Below are 19,854 nucleotides of genomic sequence, written 5' to 3' on the forward strand. Positions count from 1 at the left end.
CTTCCTATATTTTTCATCCCTAAAATACTGTAGACTTATCTACTATTCTTTTGAGGTAATGTTTTACGTTTACATTGTTTATGGTGATTGGGTTGGTGTTTATATCCCTCATTTGGTATCTGTATTTATATTTGTTGTATGAATCAGTATCAGTTTACTGAATATGCTTTCTCTGCATTTGTGCATTGTTGCATAATTATTTAGTTACTAATATCTTATGTATCTTTATATCTGTTACCGATTTGTTTCTTTGTGTGGTAGGCGTTGTCAATTCTCTATGTGCCAAGTGTACATCTGTCTTGTAACTAATCCATCTTTACCTTCTGCCACTAAGTTGTTTATCACGTTTGCCTTATTGTTTGCCATTGTGTATTTCCCCTTCCTGTATAATATTTTGTGATCCCTGATGAACCGTTATACAATACCAGATACATGGTGAAAAAGAGTTGGGATTTGTGGGTGTTTACATCAGTAGAAGGTTTACTCAGTATCTTCACTTGAAGACTTATATACATGTTTTTCTAACAATATTTATGGATATTTGTGTGATAAGGTTCTTTTATGTGGTTTACAATAAAAGTGATATTTTAGCTATTTCTGTGAGTTGTTTTTTGAGCACCTCCCTGTCAACACCATAGATGCCGTGATCAGGATTGATCACGGCATCTATGGGGTTAATGCTGCTGTGACCAGTGAGATTGCAGTCCCGGCAGCTGCCGATCTCCTGAGCGGCGCACGGCATAGCAGGATGTATGCATACGTCCCAGCATGCGAATGTGTCAGGTGCAGGGACATATGCATACGTCATGTAGTGGGAATGGGTTACTTCGTGCAGAAGTGTAAAACTACAGCCACATGCATACAAGCCCATTTACAAATCTGATTTTTCTCTTAATGTATGCATTTTAAAAGCACATTCTAAATGCAAAACCTCCTGCAATAGAAAAAGTGATTTGTAACTAAAGAAGTCTTGATATCTGATCAGTTTAACCTGTTCAGGACACAGGGCGTATGCATACACCCTGCATCTCGATTCCTTAAGGACTGAGGGCGTATGGATACGCCCGTGGGAATTCCGGTCCCGCCGCTAGCCGGTTGGGGACCGGATCGGGATGCCTGCTGAAATCATTCAGCAGGCATCCCGGCACATCGCCCAGGGGGGACCCCCCCCCTCCCCCCATGTCTGCAATCGGAGAAAATCGCATGTCAATTCAGACATGCGATTTTCTCCAATTTCTGGCTGATCGGGTCTCTAGTGACCCGATCACCCAGAAAATAGGGCTGATCGGAGTTGTCAGCGACAACCCCGATCAGCCTAAGGGATAGGAGTGAGGTCGCAGTGCTCCGATCTCCTCCTATCCCCTGCCATTAGAAGAACGGAGTTCTGACCAATGGCAGCGCAGGATAGGGGGTTGCCATGGCAACCCTCCATTCTGCCCGCCCCTGGATGTCGAAGGGATCGTGGGAAGAAGATGGAGGCCGTACCTGCAGGAAGAGATGCCTGGAAACCCGGGATCTTCGCTGAAGACTGCTGGATCAGGTAGGGAATCGTTGGTGGGGGAAGGCCACTAGGAAGGCCAAACTGCAACTCCACAGTTTGGAGCCCACTGTTACAGTGGTGCCCAAACGGTAGCCCTCCAGATGTTGCCAAACTACAACTCTCAGCATGCCTGGACTGCCCAGGCATGCTGGGAGTTGTAGTTCTGTAACATCTGTCCCTTCATATGTCCATTTTATGATGCCAACATAAAGTGGACATATTGTATTTGTGAAGAAAAATTACATTTATTGTGAATATCCATTTTCCTTACAAGTAGAGAGCTTCAAAATTAGAAAAAAATGCAAAATTTTCATGAAATTTTGTGATTTTTCACCAAAAAAGGATGAAAGTAATGCCGAAAATTTACCACCAAAAGAAAGTAGAATATGTCACGAAACAATCTCAGAATATTTGGTAAAAGTGTTTTCGCATTATTAATTCATAAAGCGACGGTGGTCAGAATTGCGAAAAAGGGCTCAGTCCTTAAGGTGAAAAAGGGCTGCGTCCTTAAGGGGTTAAAAAGGGGAACTCTGGTGGATTTTTTTTTTTAAATGAACTGTTGCCAGAAAGTTAAAACAGATTTGTAAATTACTTCTATTAAAAAAAAAACTTTATCCTTCCAGTACATATTAGCAGCTGTATGCTACAGAGGAAATTCTCTGCTTTTTGAATTGTCCAGTGATCTTTGCTGACACCTCTGTCCGTGTAAATAACTGTCCAGAGTAGCATAGGTTTGTATGAGGATTTTCTCCTGCTCTGGACAGTTCCCCATACGGGCATCAGGTGTCCGTAGAGAACACTGTGGAAAAGAGACAAAAGAAATTCAAAAATAAAAATAATTTCCTCTGTAGTATACAGCTGCTAAAAGGTACTGGAAGGATAAAGATTTTTTTTTTTTTATAGAAAGTAATTTACAAATTTTTAATTTTTTTTTTAAATGAACTGGTGCCAGAAAAAGTATTGGGGAAAAATAAGTGTGGGAAGATTTCCATGCAAGGGCTGGTCATGCAGGACTACTGCTAATGGGAATGGTGTTCATGCTGTGGAAAAAGTGCAGGAACTCAGTTCCCAAGTGTTCCTGCAGGACTTGAGCCCTGGGAGTACCCCCTTAAGTAAAGCAGAGTTCTGCATCACCAATGCCTTTCTGCAACAGATTATGACTGATTGCATCTATAGGAAAGACCTGCCAGGTTAAGTTTCATCCTGTCATTGATGGGTGCTGTAGGAAAATCCTGCCAGGTCTACACTGCTAGAAGTACAGACTAGATGACAGATCATTGATACACTTAGCGATCACTTTAAGTTATTACATTGTCTAGAACAACCTTCACACAGACAAAACCGTGAATGACAAGCAATTCAGAAAATGGCCGTCTGACCTACATTATAGGTGGAAAAGCATTGATGGAATTTATCATTGGTTCTACTTTATTGGTGTAAAAAAATAAAATAAAAAAATTGCATTTTCTCTTGAATGATTCTAAATGAATTGCACACAGACTACTTGAATGTAGTGTGGCATGGTTAGTTTTTTGTATTTAAAGTTGTCTACTTCTACGTTATTACTATTTATGAGGACCATACAACTCCGATAGACGTGTGTGTTAGGAAGGGGTAGATTGAGGCAAGCGGATAGAATAATCTCTATCTCTACATACATGCATACATATACAAATTAGTTTTTTTTACCAGAAAGCGTACAATGACTAAATAGCCAACTGGGTGTGACGTGTCACTACAGTGTCTGGCACCGTAATCTTTTGCTGGACAGTCTTAGGATCCTGGGAAAGTGTTTTGAAAGGGCTTGTCTGTTTGGCCTGAGGCAACAGCTGATCAGAGGGCTTTGCTTCTCGTCTTCCCTGACAAATCAACCCCCCTGATAGGTGCGGTCCAGCTGTACAGCCACTGCTGCCCCTGTGTTTGAGTAAAACAGAATGTAGGGAAAGGCTCGAGACAAATCATTTAGACACCGAAGGAACACAGAACCAGTCGTCGGGGCCATATTTCATAAAAAGGGGGTCGATCCGCTCCACATGTAGGGCAAGTAATGCATTTAAATGGGCACTGTCAGATACAAAAATTATGTTGGACATCTTGGCAAAACATTAAAGGTGTACTCCACTGGAACACATTTTCTTTTAACCCCTTAAGGACCAGGGGTTTTTCCCACCTTCATTTTTTCCTCCTTACCTTTAAAAAAATCATAACTCAGATCCTAAAAATCCATTATGATTTATTTTTTTGCACCACAAATTCTTTGCAATGAGTCATTTTAACCAAAAATCTACAGCGAAAAATATAAAAATCATTGGGGGAGATTTATCAAAGGATTTAGACTGGTTTTTCCTGTCTAAATTTGTCGCACAGAAAGTCGCAGTCTAAATATGTGCGACTTTTGCTATAGAGGATTTTTAGAACATGATGCATGCAAGTCTATTTTAGACGGAAATGCATTGGAAAATGCATTGGTGCTGAATTTATCAAGTGCGACAAGTCGCATCTGCCCAAAATACGCTGAAATGTCAGACCATGTTGGAGCAGGTCTAAATGCAGTTTAAGCTGTAGACCCTGAAGTCTGAGCACAAAATTTATCAAGGGCTGTGAGACCTTTGATAAATTAGGAGCACAATAGACAGGAGACTACCACATACGCTGGTCTATAAGCATGCCCAGAATAGACTAGATTAGTAAATGTCCCCCATTGTGCGGTACAAAAATCACAATTTTCTAACTTTTGGGGGCTTCTGTTTCTACGCAGTACATTTCTCTGTAAAAATGAAACCTTCTTTATTCTGTAGGTCCATATGATTAAAATGATACCCTACTTATATAGGTTTGATTTTGTCGTACTTCTGGAAAAAATCATAACTACATGCAGGAAAATATACGTTTAAAATTGTCATCTTCTGGCCCCTATAACTTTTTTCCCCTTGTACAGGCCGGTATGAGGGCTCATTTTTTGCGCTGTGATCTGAAGTTTTTACTGGTACCATTTTTGTATTGAATGAACTTTTTGGTCGGTTTTTATTAATTTTTTTTCATAAGTTAAAAAGTGACCAAAAATACACTATTTTGGACTTTAGAATTTTATTTTTTTGGCGTACGCCATTGACCGTGCGGCTTAAATGATATATTTTTATCATTCAGACATTTTCGCACGCGGCAATATCACTTTTATTTACATTTTTTTTTAAATGGGAAAAAGGGGGGGGGGGGGCAATTCAAATTATTAGGGATGGGTTAAAATGCTTTTCACTTTTTCCCCCCACACTTTTTTTTTTGCGATGTTATAGCTCCCATAGGGACCTATAACACTGCACACACTGATCTTTTACATTGATCAATAGTTTCTCATATGACACCATTGATCGATAATTCTGCCGCTTGACTGCTCATGCTTGGATCTCAGACACTAAGCAGTCATTCAGCGATTGGACACCAGGAGGCAGGTAAGGGGACCCTCCTGCTGTCCTACAGCTGTTCGGGATGTCGCAACTTCACTGCGGCAATCCCGAACAGCTGAGCTAGCCGGGGGTAGTTTAGTTTCACTTTAGATGTGGCGATCAACTTTGATTGTTCGTGGCCGGCCCGACCCGCAATGACGCGGGGCCATGCCGTGGCCTTGCATTATAGAAGGGGAGCGGACTCAGGATGTACAGTACGCTCTTGGTCCTTAAGGGGTTAAATCAAACTGGTGCCAGAAAGTTAAACAGATTTGTAAATTAGTTCTATTAAAAATCCCAATCCCAATCCTTCCAGTATTTTCAGCTATATACTACTGTATATAGTATACTGTATACTACAGAGGAAGTTCTTATCTTTTAAAATGTCCTTTCTGTCTGACCACAGTGCTCTCTGCTGACACCTCTGTCCATGTCAGGAAATGTCCAGAGCAAGAGAAGAGTGCCATCAGGCAGGAGAGCGCACAGAGGAGTGCTAACCCTCCCTCTCTAGACTTTGTCTATGCCTGCGCTTCAGCTTGGACAAAGCCATTATTTCTATAAAAAAAAAATAATAAAAAAAATATTATGACGTATATTTGAAAGGTTAATGTTTTGCCAAGATGTACAAGTTTTTGTATCCGACAGTGCTCATTGAACTTGGCATCCAAGGAACCAAAATGAAAAGTAACCCCCTTTAAACCATTTTGTTTTTTTAAAAGGCACTTGAAGAATGTTCTGTTACTTGTAATTTCCCACATTTAGTCACTTGAAATAAAGTGAGGCATGATACGACAGTTGCAATCTAATCAAAGTGCTGGGCAAACGTGGACATCCTCCTTACACGTCACGAGCATTAATGCCATTACAAGAATAATCACATTTTACTATTGACCTAGTTTTCATTGCCAAAGACAATCATCAGTGTTCAACCAGTTTTAGTATTATTGCCTGTGAGCAAGAATTTCATGTTACAAGTTACAGGGGTTTCTGGGACTTACTGATTGTCTATCCTCTGGCTAGGACAAAACAATAGTAATCCAATAACAATACTCCAAGACCTTGTGTTGTGAGTGTCAGTGTTGAGTTGCTGCTGCTCAGCTCCCATTCACTTCAAGTAAAGCAATGCTGCAGTAACCAATGGTCATTGCACAAAGGAAAAAAATAAAAAAGGAAAAAACCTCCTGCTGGCTAAGGCTGGGTTCACACTACGTTTTTCAACTACGGTTCCCGCATACGTTTTCTATCAAAAACCGTATGGGGAAAAAACGGATGGAACAGTATGGGAAAAAGTAAACCGTATGGGTTTTTAAACAGTATACTGTTTTTAAAAGTGCATACTGTTCCGTCCGTTTTTGTAGAAAAAAAACCCATACATTTTTGAAAATTTTGTCCATTTTTAATGGGAGGGGTCTTGGGTGGGGACTTTAGGATTCAAATGCGCATGTGCAAAGTAAAAACATATACGTTTCTCCCGTATGGAACCGTATACATGTGCGTTTCCCATTGACGTCCATGTTAGAAAAAACGTATGCGGTTGCAGTACGGTTTTTAAACCGGAGACAAAATCGTGGTTAACCACGGTTTTGACTCCGGTTTAAAAACCGTACTGCAACTGCATACGTTTTTTTTAACATGGACGTCAATGGGAAACGCACATGTATACGGTTCCATACGGGAGAAACGTATACGTTTTTACTTTGCACATGCGCATTTGAATCCTAAAGTCCCCACCCAAGACCCCTCCCATTAAAAATGGACAAAATTTTCAAAAACGTATGGGTTTTTTTCTACAAAAACGGACGGAACAGTATGCACTTTTAAAAACAGTATACTGTTTAAAAACCCATACGGTTTACTTTTTCCCATACTGTTCCATCCGTTTTTTCCCCCATACGGTTTTTGATAGAAAACGTATGCGGGAACCTTAGTTGAAAAACGTAGTGTGAACCCAGCCTAACTCTTGTAAGAGGCACAGCATTGAGCCCTCTAAAAGTAACCATGCAAAGTTGGGGAAGGGGGAATGCTGCCCCAGCTTCGTGCTGCCTCTGACGACGACAATGATATTTAGTTATTTCTTGCGGTCGACATTTGTAAGTAAGTAAGAAAAATAAGTCATACGGAGATAACTCCATACCAGGTGCAGATAGTTGACAAATTAGGTTTGAAACAAGTTAAGAATACTTTACTATTGAGTTTACACACCCATACGTAATTTTATGTCTAAAAAAAAAAAAATTACGACCTCTAAATTAAGCGGACAAACTTTTCTGTTTATATGCCAAAATACATCTATATTTAAGGGCTTTTTATATTTTTAAGCAATAGGTTATGTGCACAATATTTTTGGGTAGTATTTAAAGATGCATGTGTATTACTGTATCAGTGTCCCAACCTAGCTTCTAAAACAATGGGCACTGGCATTCTGAAGGTATTCCTATTATTCAGGATTGTATGATGACTGCAGATCATTACACTTCTATAGGACGACTAATTTGGATGGATTGCCAGCACAACGGAAATGCCTCACCTACTTATTGTTACTTTAATTTCAGGCAGCCAAGCCAAGAGATATTACCTGACACATTAGTGCAGGAAGAGGACAATGTCAGTTCGTGGAGCAACAAGTCCTGTTAATAACTACCTTATATGAGTAATACCAGATAATGAAATGACAGGCACAAGACCTTACAAACTGTCATCTGGCCTGTTTTTCTCAGTTTAGTCACTTGTTTAGAACAAAGCAGGAGTACTATGGTTTAGTGCCCATTCTTGTTATGGCCTTTGAATTTTACTATACAATGAGTAGAGTTACTTTCTCTTGGGCATAATACTGCAATTTAATAATTTTAGGGGTATTCGTCATTTTATAGAACACCGTAGCCACAACCCCCCCCCCCCTGCCCCCAACCAACACAAAAAAATATATATATAATATAATATATATAATTTATATATAATATAATATAATATATATTTTATATATAATATAATATATATTTTATATATAATATATATTTTATATATAATATATATTTTATATATAATATAATATATATTTTATATATGATATAATATATATTTTATATATGATATAATATATATTTTATATATAATATTATATATATTTTATATATAATATAATATATATTTTATATATAATATAATATATATTTTATATATAATATAATATTATATCTATATCTATATCTATATATAGTAGTTTTAGGGTACCAGTTTGCCCTGGACAGCTTCTAGCATTCCTCTTCATCTGTGGGCAGTGGAGATACAAAAGCCCTAACTTAAGTGTTTGAGAGTGGGGGCAACAACCCCCTCATCCCACCCATCAAGCTGACTCTTGAAAAGTAGAAATCACCACCTACTCAGGAAAACAGCATTACAGGACAACAACGGAAAAAAAAAAATAATCTAAAAAAAAAATTTTTAGGATCCCTCATACTATAGATTTAAAGCACTGTTTAAATGGTGTCGGATTAAACACCTAGGTGACACCAACCAAAGACAATGATTTCTTAAAACTTGGCATCATCAACAATGGCCAGTTTGGTACCAGATGACAGAACTTTGTCATTCCAAACCCGCAAGCCTAGTCAAGCAGGCATATACCAGTCAACCATCTCTAAGATTTGACTGGCAACTACAGATGGGGAAGCTCATGATAACATATATACTACTTACCTCGTTCTAAGAGCAATCCAAGCAGCATCGATGTCAGCATACAAATTCTTCTCTGTTGGTTTCCCGGAGCTTGACCCATACCCAGAATAATCATAAGAAAATATGTTACAATTGATCCGAGAGCCCAGTCCTATGTAAAAGCTGCTCATCTGACCAAGATCTACAGCATTTCCATGAGAAAACAGCAGGGTGTATTTTGCACTGGGTGAGCAACGTACAAACATGCAGGCAATGCGGTTCCCCCGACTGGTTCTAGTCATGAAGCACTCTATAGCATCCTTTTCTCTTGCAGAATATTGCCAGTCTGCCCGCTCTGACAGATGAAGTGTCCAACGACTTCCACTTTCGTCACATATAAGTGTGTATGTTGGATCAGGGGGTAAGAAGGCAAGCTTGGAGGCAATCTTTCCTGGACATGGAGGACAGCAGAAGAGGCAGCACAGCTCACTAAAGGACAGATTATTCATCTTTGTCTCTGCAAAGAAAAGGACATGCAAATTAGTATTGGTTCAACATATTAGGAGTACCTAAAAAGGGAAGATCATACCCTGCATTGCAACTCTGATGGCACCAGTACCCACTGCATACAATTGTATGCACACCCTGCTGCTCTGCTCCTCGCTACACCTGACTTCTGGACTCTCGAAGCAGAGCGCTAGTCCCCCTCGCCTCAGGCTCATGTCACGGAATAAGGGGTGGGCCACCAATCGATTAGGCAGGTGAGCCGGCCCCCTGCCTCCATTGTGCACAGGAGTGAAATGACAATGATATATTTGTAACTAGCTTAACTCAGAAAATAAATAACCTAAATATAGACGTAACTCTTTACAGCTGTTCACCTGAACTATAACCCAGTATATTGGGTTTAATGTGGGTGAACTAGCTGTCTTTTTAAAGAAGAGATAGATTTAGAATATGAATTATATATACACACACACACACACACACACACACACACACATACATATATATATACATATATACACACACACACTGATTCATAAAATCAGATGTGTATGACATGCATGTAAAAAACAACAAGATTTCCTTTCTTAATTGTGACAGGAGTCCATGCTCCCACAATCCCCCTTGCTTGAGACCATCAATATGCAGTTGAACCGACCATGCCTGACAGTCTCAGTGGATGCTCTAAGATGGTCATAACCAAGGGCAACACGGCAAAACAAAAAAGGCACATGGGGGGGGGGGATTAGTATATATATGAAAACAGATTTTTGAAAGCTTGTACATTTGAAATATGTTCAAGTGGGTTTTACTACAATGGATAAATGGATCTAAACCAAATTCACTGTTTAAATTCAAAGCTCAAATTCCAATTCAATATCAAAACGACTACACCTTTAAAAAGGAAGTGTGTCATGAAAAACACATATATACGGTAATACACACACACACATACATACATACATATACATATACATATACATATACATATATATATATATATATATATATATATATATATATATATATAAATAAATCAAGGCAGCATGATAGTGTTAACAGATGCTCTTTAAAAGTCAGAAGGAACTAGACTACACAATGGATGCCCTACGTTTTACCACCATCACACACCACACCACAGCTACTCACAACACACACCATGTTCAACGCTCTGGATGTACCCATATACAAAATAGTCACTAGTATAGTATAAAAAGTAGTTGTCCTCTTTCAGACAAATAGTGACTCAACTAATGTCTAAAATGAAGTGTGAGGAAACATGTTATTTTGCTGAAGGAAGACATAATCTGGTCTATTATCTCTGTGAAAATGAAGAGTGTACTGTAAAAGCCAAAAGTAGGGAAACTGTCCCAGTACATTAACCCCTTAAGGACTCAGCCCATTTTGGCCTTAAGGACTCAGACAATTTAATTTTTACGTTTTCATTTTTTCCTCCTCGCCTTCTAAAAATCATAACTCTTTTATATTTTCATCCACAGACTAGTATGAGGGCTTGTTTTTTGCGCGACCAGTTGTCCTTTGTAATGACATCACTCATTATATCATAAAATGTATGGCGCAACCAAAAAACACTATTTTTGTGGTGAAATTAAAACGAAAAACGCAATTTTGCTAATTTTGGAAGGTTTTGTTTTCACGCCGTACAATTTATGGTAAAAATGACGTGTGTTCTTTATTCTGAGGGTCAATACGATTAAAATGATACCCATTATTATATACTTTTATATTATTGTTGCGCTTAAAAAAAATCACAAACTTTTTAACCAAATTAGTACGTTTATAATCCCTTTATTTTGATGACCTATAACTTTTTTATTTTTCAGTATAAGCGGCGGTATGGGGGCTCATTTTATGCGCCATGATCTGTACTTTTTTTTGATACCACATTTGTATATAAAAAACTTTTAATACATTTTTTATAATTTTTTTTTAATAAAATGTATTAAAAAAGTAGGAATTTTGGACTTTTTAAATTTTTTTTCGTTCACGCCGTTCACCGTACGGGATCATTAACATTTTATTTTAATAGTTCGGACATTTACGCACGCGGCGATACCAAATATGTCTATAAAAAATGTTTTTTACGCTTTTTGGGGGTAAAATAGGAAAAAACGGACGTTTTACTTTTTTATTGGGGGAGGGGATTTTTCACTTTTTTTTTACTTTTACATTTTTTTTACATTTTTTTTTACACTTGAATAGTCCCCATAGGGGACTATTCATAGCAATACCATGATTGCTAATACTGATCTGTTCTATGTATAGGACATAGAACAGATCAGTATTATCGGTCATCTCCTGCTCTGGTCTGCTCGATCACAGACCAGAGCAGGAGACGCCGGGAGCCGCACGGAGGAAGGTGAGGGGACCTCCGTGCGGCGTTATGAATGATCGGATCCCCGCAGCAGCGCTGCGGGCGATCCGATCGTTCATTTTAATCGCGAACTCCCGCAGATGCCGGGATCTGTATTGATCCCGGCACCTGAGGGGTTAATGGCGGACGCCCGCGAGATCGCGGGCGTCGGCCATTGCCGGCGGGTCCCTGGCTGCGATCAGCAGCCGGGATCAGCCGCGCATGACACGGGCATCGCTCCGATGCCCGCGGTTATGCTCAGGACGTAAATGTACGTCCTGGTGCGTTAAGTACCACCTCACCAGGACGTACATTTACGTCCTGCGTCCTTAAGGGGTTAAAGGAGGTCAGTAGATAGTTGTAGTTTGGTATGGCTGTGTTTTCAATGCAACCTAAAGATAGATGTCCCATTCAAGAAATCCTCAGATAAGTCATTAATAAACAGATTTATCAATCAAAGTCTGATTTACCCATAGCAGCCAATCTGAGCTTAGGTTTCATTTTACCAAAAAGTCATTTGAAAAATAAAAGCAGAGCTGCGATTTGTTGTCTCAGATTTATCATTCTGTGCCAGCATGTCTGATAGGATAGGAGGAAAGACAACATTCAGCACCACTGATCCAACTACAAAATCAAACTGGGAGGCTTAGCGTTAGGGATGTAAGAAAAAAATCGATTCTCGCGATAATCGCGATTTTTCATTTGCCGATACAGAATCGATTCAAAATATTTTTGAATCGATTCTTTTAGGGATGTGGAATTTTTAATAAAACGCACTTTTCTTACCTGCCAACGAGCCCGCGGAGCTCCGGTACAGGTGTTCGGTCCCCGGGCTGTATTCTTCTTACTTCCTGTTAGTCCGGCACGTCACATGGAGCTTCAGCCTATCACCGGCCGCAGCGATGTCCCGCCTCCGCTGGTGATAGGCTGAAGCTCCATGTGACGTGCCGGACTAACAGGAAGTAAGAAGAATACAGCCCGGGGACCCAACACCTGTACCGGAGCTCCGCGGGCTCGTTGGCAGGTAAGATAAAGTGCGTTTTATTTTATTTTGCAGCCCGGACGGGATAACATGAGAAAAGTGAGCACCGGAGTACTAGATCGCTGCTGTCAAAGCTGACAGCGGCGTCTATTGGGATCTATGAATGCTCCCAGGTGGGCGATATATCGCGATGTATCGTCACCTAGACGGTATCGCGATATATCGAATCGCCACACTGGTATCGCGATTCGAATCGAATCGCCAAATTCTTGGCGATTCACACCCCTACTTAGCGTATTCTAACATTCTAAAGGCACATGACTATAGGCAGTGGCATCACTAGCTTTACAAGAAAACACATCAACCAGGTGTGCTAATGGAATCCAAGGCAGTTTAATGCATAGAAGCTAGCAGCCATTAAATTAGAAATCAAAAAATAATCACATTGGCTCCAATTTAAAGTTGGACAAGCTGTTTTCCCAAAGTACTCAGCTCAGTTTTTTTTTTACCACACCTTGAGCGGAGCCTTGAATGGTTGTAATGGGTAAAGTTAGACTTTTCTTTAAAAGGGAAACTGTCAGCCAGTTCACCCGCACTAAGCCAATACACTGGGTTATATAGTGTGGGTGAATGGGAGTAGATAGAGGTATGACTTTCAGAAATTCCTCCAATACTTTAGAAGTTCTAGCGTCCCTGTAGCGTGAATGCAGAGCAGGATTGCTGCACAATATAGGCTACTCTCACTTCCCATCCTCCTCCTGTACGCTGCCCACTGCCTGCCTCACATAAGTGCTCTGCTCTTCACAACCGCAGAACATTCAAGTGACCGCAGTCTCATATCACTAGGACAGTAGAGGGAATATTAATTAATTTAAATAGGCCGGCATTGCATAGTATACAGGGAGCATAACTTTTAGACTACTGGACACATTTTAGTAAGTCAACCCTTATTATACCCTTTTTCCCCTATACTATAACCCAGTATATTGGGTGAACAACCTGTCAGTTTCCCTTTAAAATCCTGTACTGATCCAGGAGGCGTTGTCTAAATAGCTGAAGTGCTTATATGGACTCACTTGGGTCTCCTGGGTCAGACTTGTCATACAGCTCTCCAGCCACTGATGCATGACCTTGATAATGGCTAGAGAAACATGTCAGTTTTAAATTGTATGTTGTGGGCCATCCAGACATTTTGGGGGGAATCTACCAACAGGGTTAGAGCATTTTTGGGTGTAGAATAGAAATTGCACAAAATGTCTGTTGAACAAAATTTGGGCGACTTTTTGCTGAAGTAATTTTGACTAAAATCACTTAGGCACACACACTTCATTATTCAGCAATCACTGCAGTTGTGAGACTTTTCTTTAAAGTCAGAAGTTTGTCGCAAAGCACTCAATTACACCACAAACCTTCACCAGCCCAGACCGTGTATGAAGAGGAATCCTACAAAGTGGTGCACTTAGATGTAATTTCAGAATAATGTGTACAGTACTAGCACCATGTTTATGACATATAGCAAATACATTTGGCACACACAAAAAAATAAAAATTAAAAATTAAAAAAAGTGAAGACAACGTTCACCTACACCAGAAGCACATTGATGTCTGCATGCTCCTGGAGTTCACCCCATGAGAAGAAACCTAAGAAAACGCAGAGACGAATCAGGGATTGATGATAATGATATCTACCTGTGTCACCCGCACTACAAGCCTGTACCAACATGTTAGTGTAGGTGACACTTATCAGGCATTAATGGGAATCTGCTTTTTTCCCCCCCCATTCTACTAGTATTACTGAAAAGTTTATTTGCATCTGATATCCGGGTGAAAAGAATTTTGTACAAGATGGATTTGTTTTTCTTGCCAGTCAGCTAGATATAACCCATGTCAATTATACTGCATGGTAAAAAATAAATAAAATAAATAAATAAACAGTAAGACTAACACATTGAACATACCCCAAAATGGTGCCCCTACAAAAAACAAACCCTTCTATGGCTACGACATAGTGTTCTGGTTTTTGGAATGTTGGGATTTGCAGCATTCTAACAGGGTTCAGGTTTATGTTAAACAGCAGCAACAGACTCCAACACAGAGGTTTCCTTTTTTCCTAACAAGATGCTACTTTACAACCATTTCACAGCAGAAATAACCAGTCACTTGGTCTTCTATGATGGCAGCACAGGCACATAAAGGGTTTTCTTCCCAGATATATGTAGTGAATATGCGGTAGTTCTCTTCGAATCCAGCTCTGTTCTCATGTATGGTGGGCTTGACTCCGCAGACAACCAGTTACCATGACCACCAAGGACTCCAATTTTACTGTTTGTATTTTATACAATACAGATGTAAAAATAGAAAAGCCGTTCACTGTATAACAAGCATGTCTCCCAGACCGCATTCTTGTCTGCACACCGGGGAAACCTTGGTAGAAGCTCCAGATCAGAGATCTCATCAAGTCAGCAGCAGAATGGAGAAACAGGACGGAGCTTGCCAGGCTCTCTCTGGACACTTCCATGACATGAGAGGAATGAAGAATATCTAGGCTGACAAATCCTCGGGTGAATTAAAACTAGACCTAATGGGTACATCCTGACCTGACATAGGCTGGGTTCACACCACGTTTTTGCAATACAGTTCCTTTATCAGGTTTTTGATTAAAAAAAAAAAGGATTCCTCAAAACCAGACTAAACTGTATCAAAATGTGTATACAAATTTTTATCTGTATACGGTTGAAAACCGTATACAGTTTGAAAAATGATGTCCAGTTGCATCTGTTTTTCAAAGAAAAAAAACGTATAGGTTTTTAACTTTTTACTCCATTATGAATAAAGTTTTACTTGTTTGATTGAAATTCCAAGAAAAAAAAAAAAAAAACTGAGCAAAGCCAAAAACTGTATGGTGAAAACCAGATGGAACTGTACGCACATACGGTTCCAATTGACTACCATGTTAAAAAAAAATAATAAAAAATAAGTTTAATACAGTTTTTCACCTGGACCAAAAACCATGGTAGGCCACGGTTTTCTGTCCGGAAAAATAAAAAAATAAATGAACCGTATGGTTTGAAAAACGGAGACAACTGTATACATTATGTGCATATGGTTTTGAATGGGTAGTCTATGGGTACGGTTTTCTGTACGGTAGCACACTTTTTTTCATGAAACCATATGCCGAAACCATATTGTAAATTCGTGGTGTGAACCCACCCATAACTGGTAGTCTCGTATCTGCTGCTGTATTGGGATATGGCACACATTCAGTTTGACTTACCTCTCTCCCTATGGCCATTTCGAGAAAAAAAGGGTGCAGTGAAATCATGCTATTAACACTTTTACAGAGCCAGGTTTATAGTGAAAGTAACTGGTGTGACAGACTAGTGACATGAAACAAGCCATTGTGTCTTAGAGCAGCAAACAAGGTGTGTCATGTTTCCAGTAAACAGTGGCTGATTTTACATTACACAAGGTGGAATTACTGGCAGTCTCGCTCCCAATCAATCAATTGTTACATTAGATTGTGGCTTCATCCAGTAGACATATATGTATTAGCAGATCTTCCCAACTGTCTTAAGCCAATATAACACTGTGCACAAGACCTTATTACTTTTTGGAAGGAAAGCCCCCAGAGTATGTGCTAAATGTAGCAATAGACCCAGATTACTTGATGCATGTTATTTGAGTTACATCAGCATTTACTTTTGTTTGCTGCATCTATAGGAGCAGTATACAAGGAAAATAATTAAGTATATTTTGTTCTAAAATGTATGTTATTCTACGTATGACAGGTATGCAGGGAATCAAAGCATAGCTCTGACACAGACTGCCCTGTTTAGGAGCCATACAAAAAAGGGCCTTTTACACAGGGTGGCTTTGGTGGAACAATTATTGCCCCATGTAAGATACCAAGCGATAAGGCAACACATTTCTAATTTCCCGGCTGGTTACTGGGATAGTGCAGCCCTAAAAATGGTTTGTTGTCCATACATCTGTGAAAACAGATTAAGTGAAGGGCCCCACAAAAAGAGATCCACTATAGAGGTAGTCTGTCTGGACTAGGCTCTATCAATGGATCGCAGAGCACACAGATCAATGGAGTTCAATAGAACTCTATTGACCTGTATGAGGAATCTAATGATTCCTCCTAAAAGTCTAATAAGTTTTCATAAAAGTTTAAAAAGACACACATTAACCTATTCCATGTTAAAAGATCAATTCCCCTCTTTTCCCAATATAAATACATGTAAACATAATAAAACATTTAGTATTGCTGCGTGCGTACTTGTACGAACTATTAAAACATATTATGTATCTCCTACGGTAAATGACGTAAATGTGGAAAATATACCAAACCCCTAGAATTGAAATTTTTATAATATCCCAGAAAAAAATATATAAAATAAAAATGATAAAAATCAATAAAAAAAAAAGTCAGATCAATACCAAAATGGTACGGATACAAAAAAAATAAAAAATTATGGCGCAAAAATTCGCCCTCATAAAGCCTAGTATGCGAGAAAAAAAAATGTTAAAGAGCTACAGGGATCCAAAAAATTGCAATAAAAAAAAAAATGTAAAAAAGTTCTGAATATGTTTTTTTTAATTAGTAAAACATGACGGAAATTATACAAATCTGGTATTGCTGTTATCAGGCCGGCCTAAAGTATCAAAACATCATGTTACCTCAACCACAAGGTAAATGGTGTAGAAAAGAAAACCACCAAGTTTGCAAAATTATCTTTTACTATTTCAATTTCACGGAATATATATTTTTGGTTTGGAGAATATGTCAAAAAAATTATGGTATCATTATAGTAGTTAGTTATGGCTATTATAGGGAGAGGAGGAAATAACGAGTGTAAAAGCGAAAATGGGTCCGGACAAGTGGATCGTCATGAGGGACAAGTAGATTTTGCTCCGTTTTAGTCCTGTGGACAAGTTTTTTAAATTAAATTTCTACACCTCTGTATATGTAGAAGACTCATTAAACAATCACCAGTTGTAGATTGTCGCTTATATCAGGAATAGGTCAGCCTATTTGAAAAAAACCATACAGCATAAGTCACAGCCTTTTACCAGGGAAATTCCACCATTAATCAGGTCTTTCCAAATCCTGGGTGCCAGGTAGCGACAGGGTTAGAATAGTTAATCGGGATAGGCGTCATAGTAATAAAAAAAAATAAAAATAAAAAATAAAAACACATCTTTGAATTGCATGTTGACTAATGCCAGAAGTCAGTCCACTAGAACTGAGGAACTGGAGGGGTTGATGTCTGAGGAGAATTACGGTATGACATAGTGGGTATAACAGAGACTTGGCTGGACGATAGCTGTGACAGGGCGGTCAACATACAGGGTTATTGTCTATTCAGGAAGGATCGGACAAAACGGAAAGGGGGAGGAGTTTGTCTTTATGTGAAATCGAGTGTGAAGGCTGCACTGCGGGAGGGAAACTATAATGTGGAGTCATTATGGGTAGAAATATATGGAGATAAGAATAAAACAATTCTGATAGGGGTTTGCTATAAGCCACCAAACATAATGGAAGAGGCAGAAGATCAACTACTGAGGCAAATAAACAAGGCAGCAAATCAGAATGAGGTGATAATAATGGGGGACTTTAACTATCCTGATATAAACTGGGAGACTGAGTCCTGTGAATCTTATAAAGGAAACAGGTTTCTTACTATAGCTAAAGACAATTATCTGTCCTAAATGGTGCAGGGCCCGACCAGAGGGGGCGCCCTACTAGACTTAATATTAACCAACAGACATGAGAGTAACTAATGTGCAAGTAGAAGGAAACCTAGGAAATAGGGATCATAATATAATACATTATAACTTGTTCTTCAATAAGGGAACCTCTTGAGGGGCCACAAAAACAATGAATTTTAGGAAGGCAAAGTTTGATCAACTCAGAGAAGCCCTTAGCAATATAAATTGGGATAATGTCCTCAATAACAAGAATGACATTAAATGGGTGACTTAAAAATATCTTAAATTCTCACTAAGATGTACCGTATTTATCGGGGTATACCACGCATCGGCCTATAACACGCACCCTCATTTTACCAAGGATATTTGGGTAAAAAAAAGTGTTTTTACCCAAATATCCTTGGTAAAATGAGGGTGCGTGCATGCGTATACACCGATACACGGTTTCTGACCCCGCAGAAGCCCCCAGGAAAGGCAGGGGGAGAGAGGCCGTCGCTGCCCGCTTCTCTCCCCCTGCCTTTCCTGGGGTCTAGAACCCTGCTGCTGCCGCTACTCTCCCGCTTGCTATCAGCGCCGCTGCCCCTTCTCTCCCCCCTGACTATCGGTGCCGGCACCCCATTGGGGGGGGGGGGGGAGAAGGGGACGCACACCGGAGGCCTGAAGCAGCACGGACCCCGACCTCGGCAACAGGTAATTATACAGCCGGGATGGGGGAGCCAACGGGGCAGCGGCGCTGGCAATGGGTGCCGCTGCCCCTTCTCTCCCCCTGTCTGTCGGCGTCGCTGCCCCATTGCCGGTGCCGCTTGTCTCCCCCTGGCTATCGGCGCCGGCAATGGGGCAGCGATAGCCAGGGGGAGAGAACGGGCAGCGGCACCGATAGCCAGGGGGAGAGAAGGGCCGGCAGCAGGGCTCTAGCCCCAGGACAGGCAGGGGCAGAGAAGCCGGCAACAACGGCTGGTCTCTGCACCTGCAAAGCCGCTGCAGTTCATCGATTTAAAGCGCCCGCTTTAAATCATTGAACTGCAGCGGCTTATCGGCGTATAACACGCAGATAGACTTTAGGCTAAAAATGTTAGCCTAAAAAGTGCGTGTTCTACGCCGATAACTACGGTATATGGGGATAAAAGAAAACCTATATGGATGAAAGAAAGAAATAAAAGAAAACCAATATGGATGAATAAAAGTGTTAAGGGTGCAATAAATGACAAAAATAGAGCATTTAACTAGGGATGCACCGATATATCGGCGGCCGATACATATCGGCCGAAAATAGCTATTTCGGCAAAATGCCGAAACAACTAAAAATCTGCCAATAATCACCACCTCCCCTGCCCGCCCACAGCACAATATACAAACACTGCCAGTGGCAGAGGCACTCGTGGGCGGTGCAGGGGGGGCCGGCCGCAACATCTGGGGGGGGGGGGGGGGTTTATATGCTCTGGCCGGCCCCCGCCTGCAGCCAGACACGGGAGCCGGCCCGGGCACATAAAAAGAAGTATTCCTAATCCTATCCCGGACATCCCTGTGTCCCGAAAAATCTTTTCGGGACATAAGGATGTCCGGCGGTCACTCACCATTCCCCGGCGTCCTCCTGCGATCCTCCCGCGATCCTCCTTTGGTCCTACGCTTCTTCGCCTCT

The 19,854-nt window shown here is 40.3% G+C and overlaps 1 protein-coding gene across 2 annotated transcripts in view; it reads right to left on the reverse strand.

The window, feature by feature from the left end:
* The window catches only part of ABHD17B (abhydrolase domain containing 17B, depalmitoylase), a 50,251-nt gene that overhangs the window by 16,469 nt on the left and 13,928 nt on the right, over nt 1-19,854 (reverse strand). For both annotated transcript variants that reach the window (XM_056523089.1, XM_056523088.1), the window contains exon 2: nt 8,680-9,154. In XM_056523089.1, coding sequence (XP_056379064.1) covers nt 8,680-9,146 — 467 coding nt within the window. In that variant the 5' untranslated portion in view covers nt 9,147-9,154. The remainder of the gene's footprint in view (nt 1-8,679; nt 9,155-19,854) is intronic.

This window comes from Hyla sarda, chromosome 1 (genome assembly GCF_029499605.1).
Source record: "Hyla sarda isolate aHylSar1 chromosome 1, aHylSar1.hap1, whole genome shotgun sequence".
Taxonomy (NCBI): domain Eukaryota; kingdom Metazoa; phylum Chordata; class Amphibia; order Anura; family Hylidae; genus Hyla; species Hyla sarda.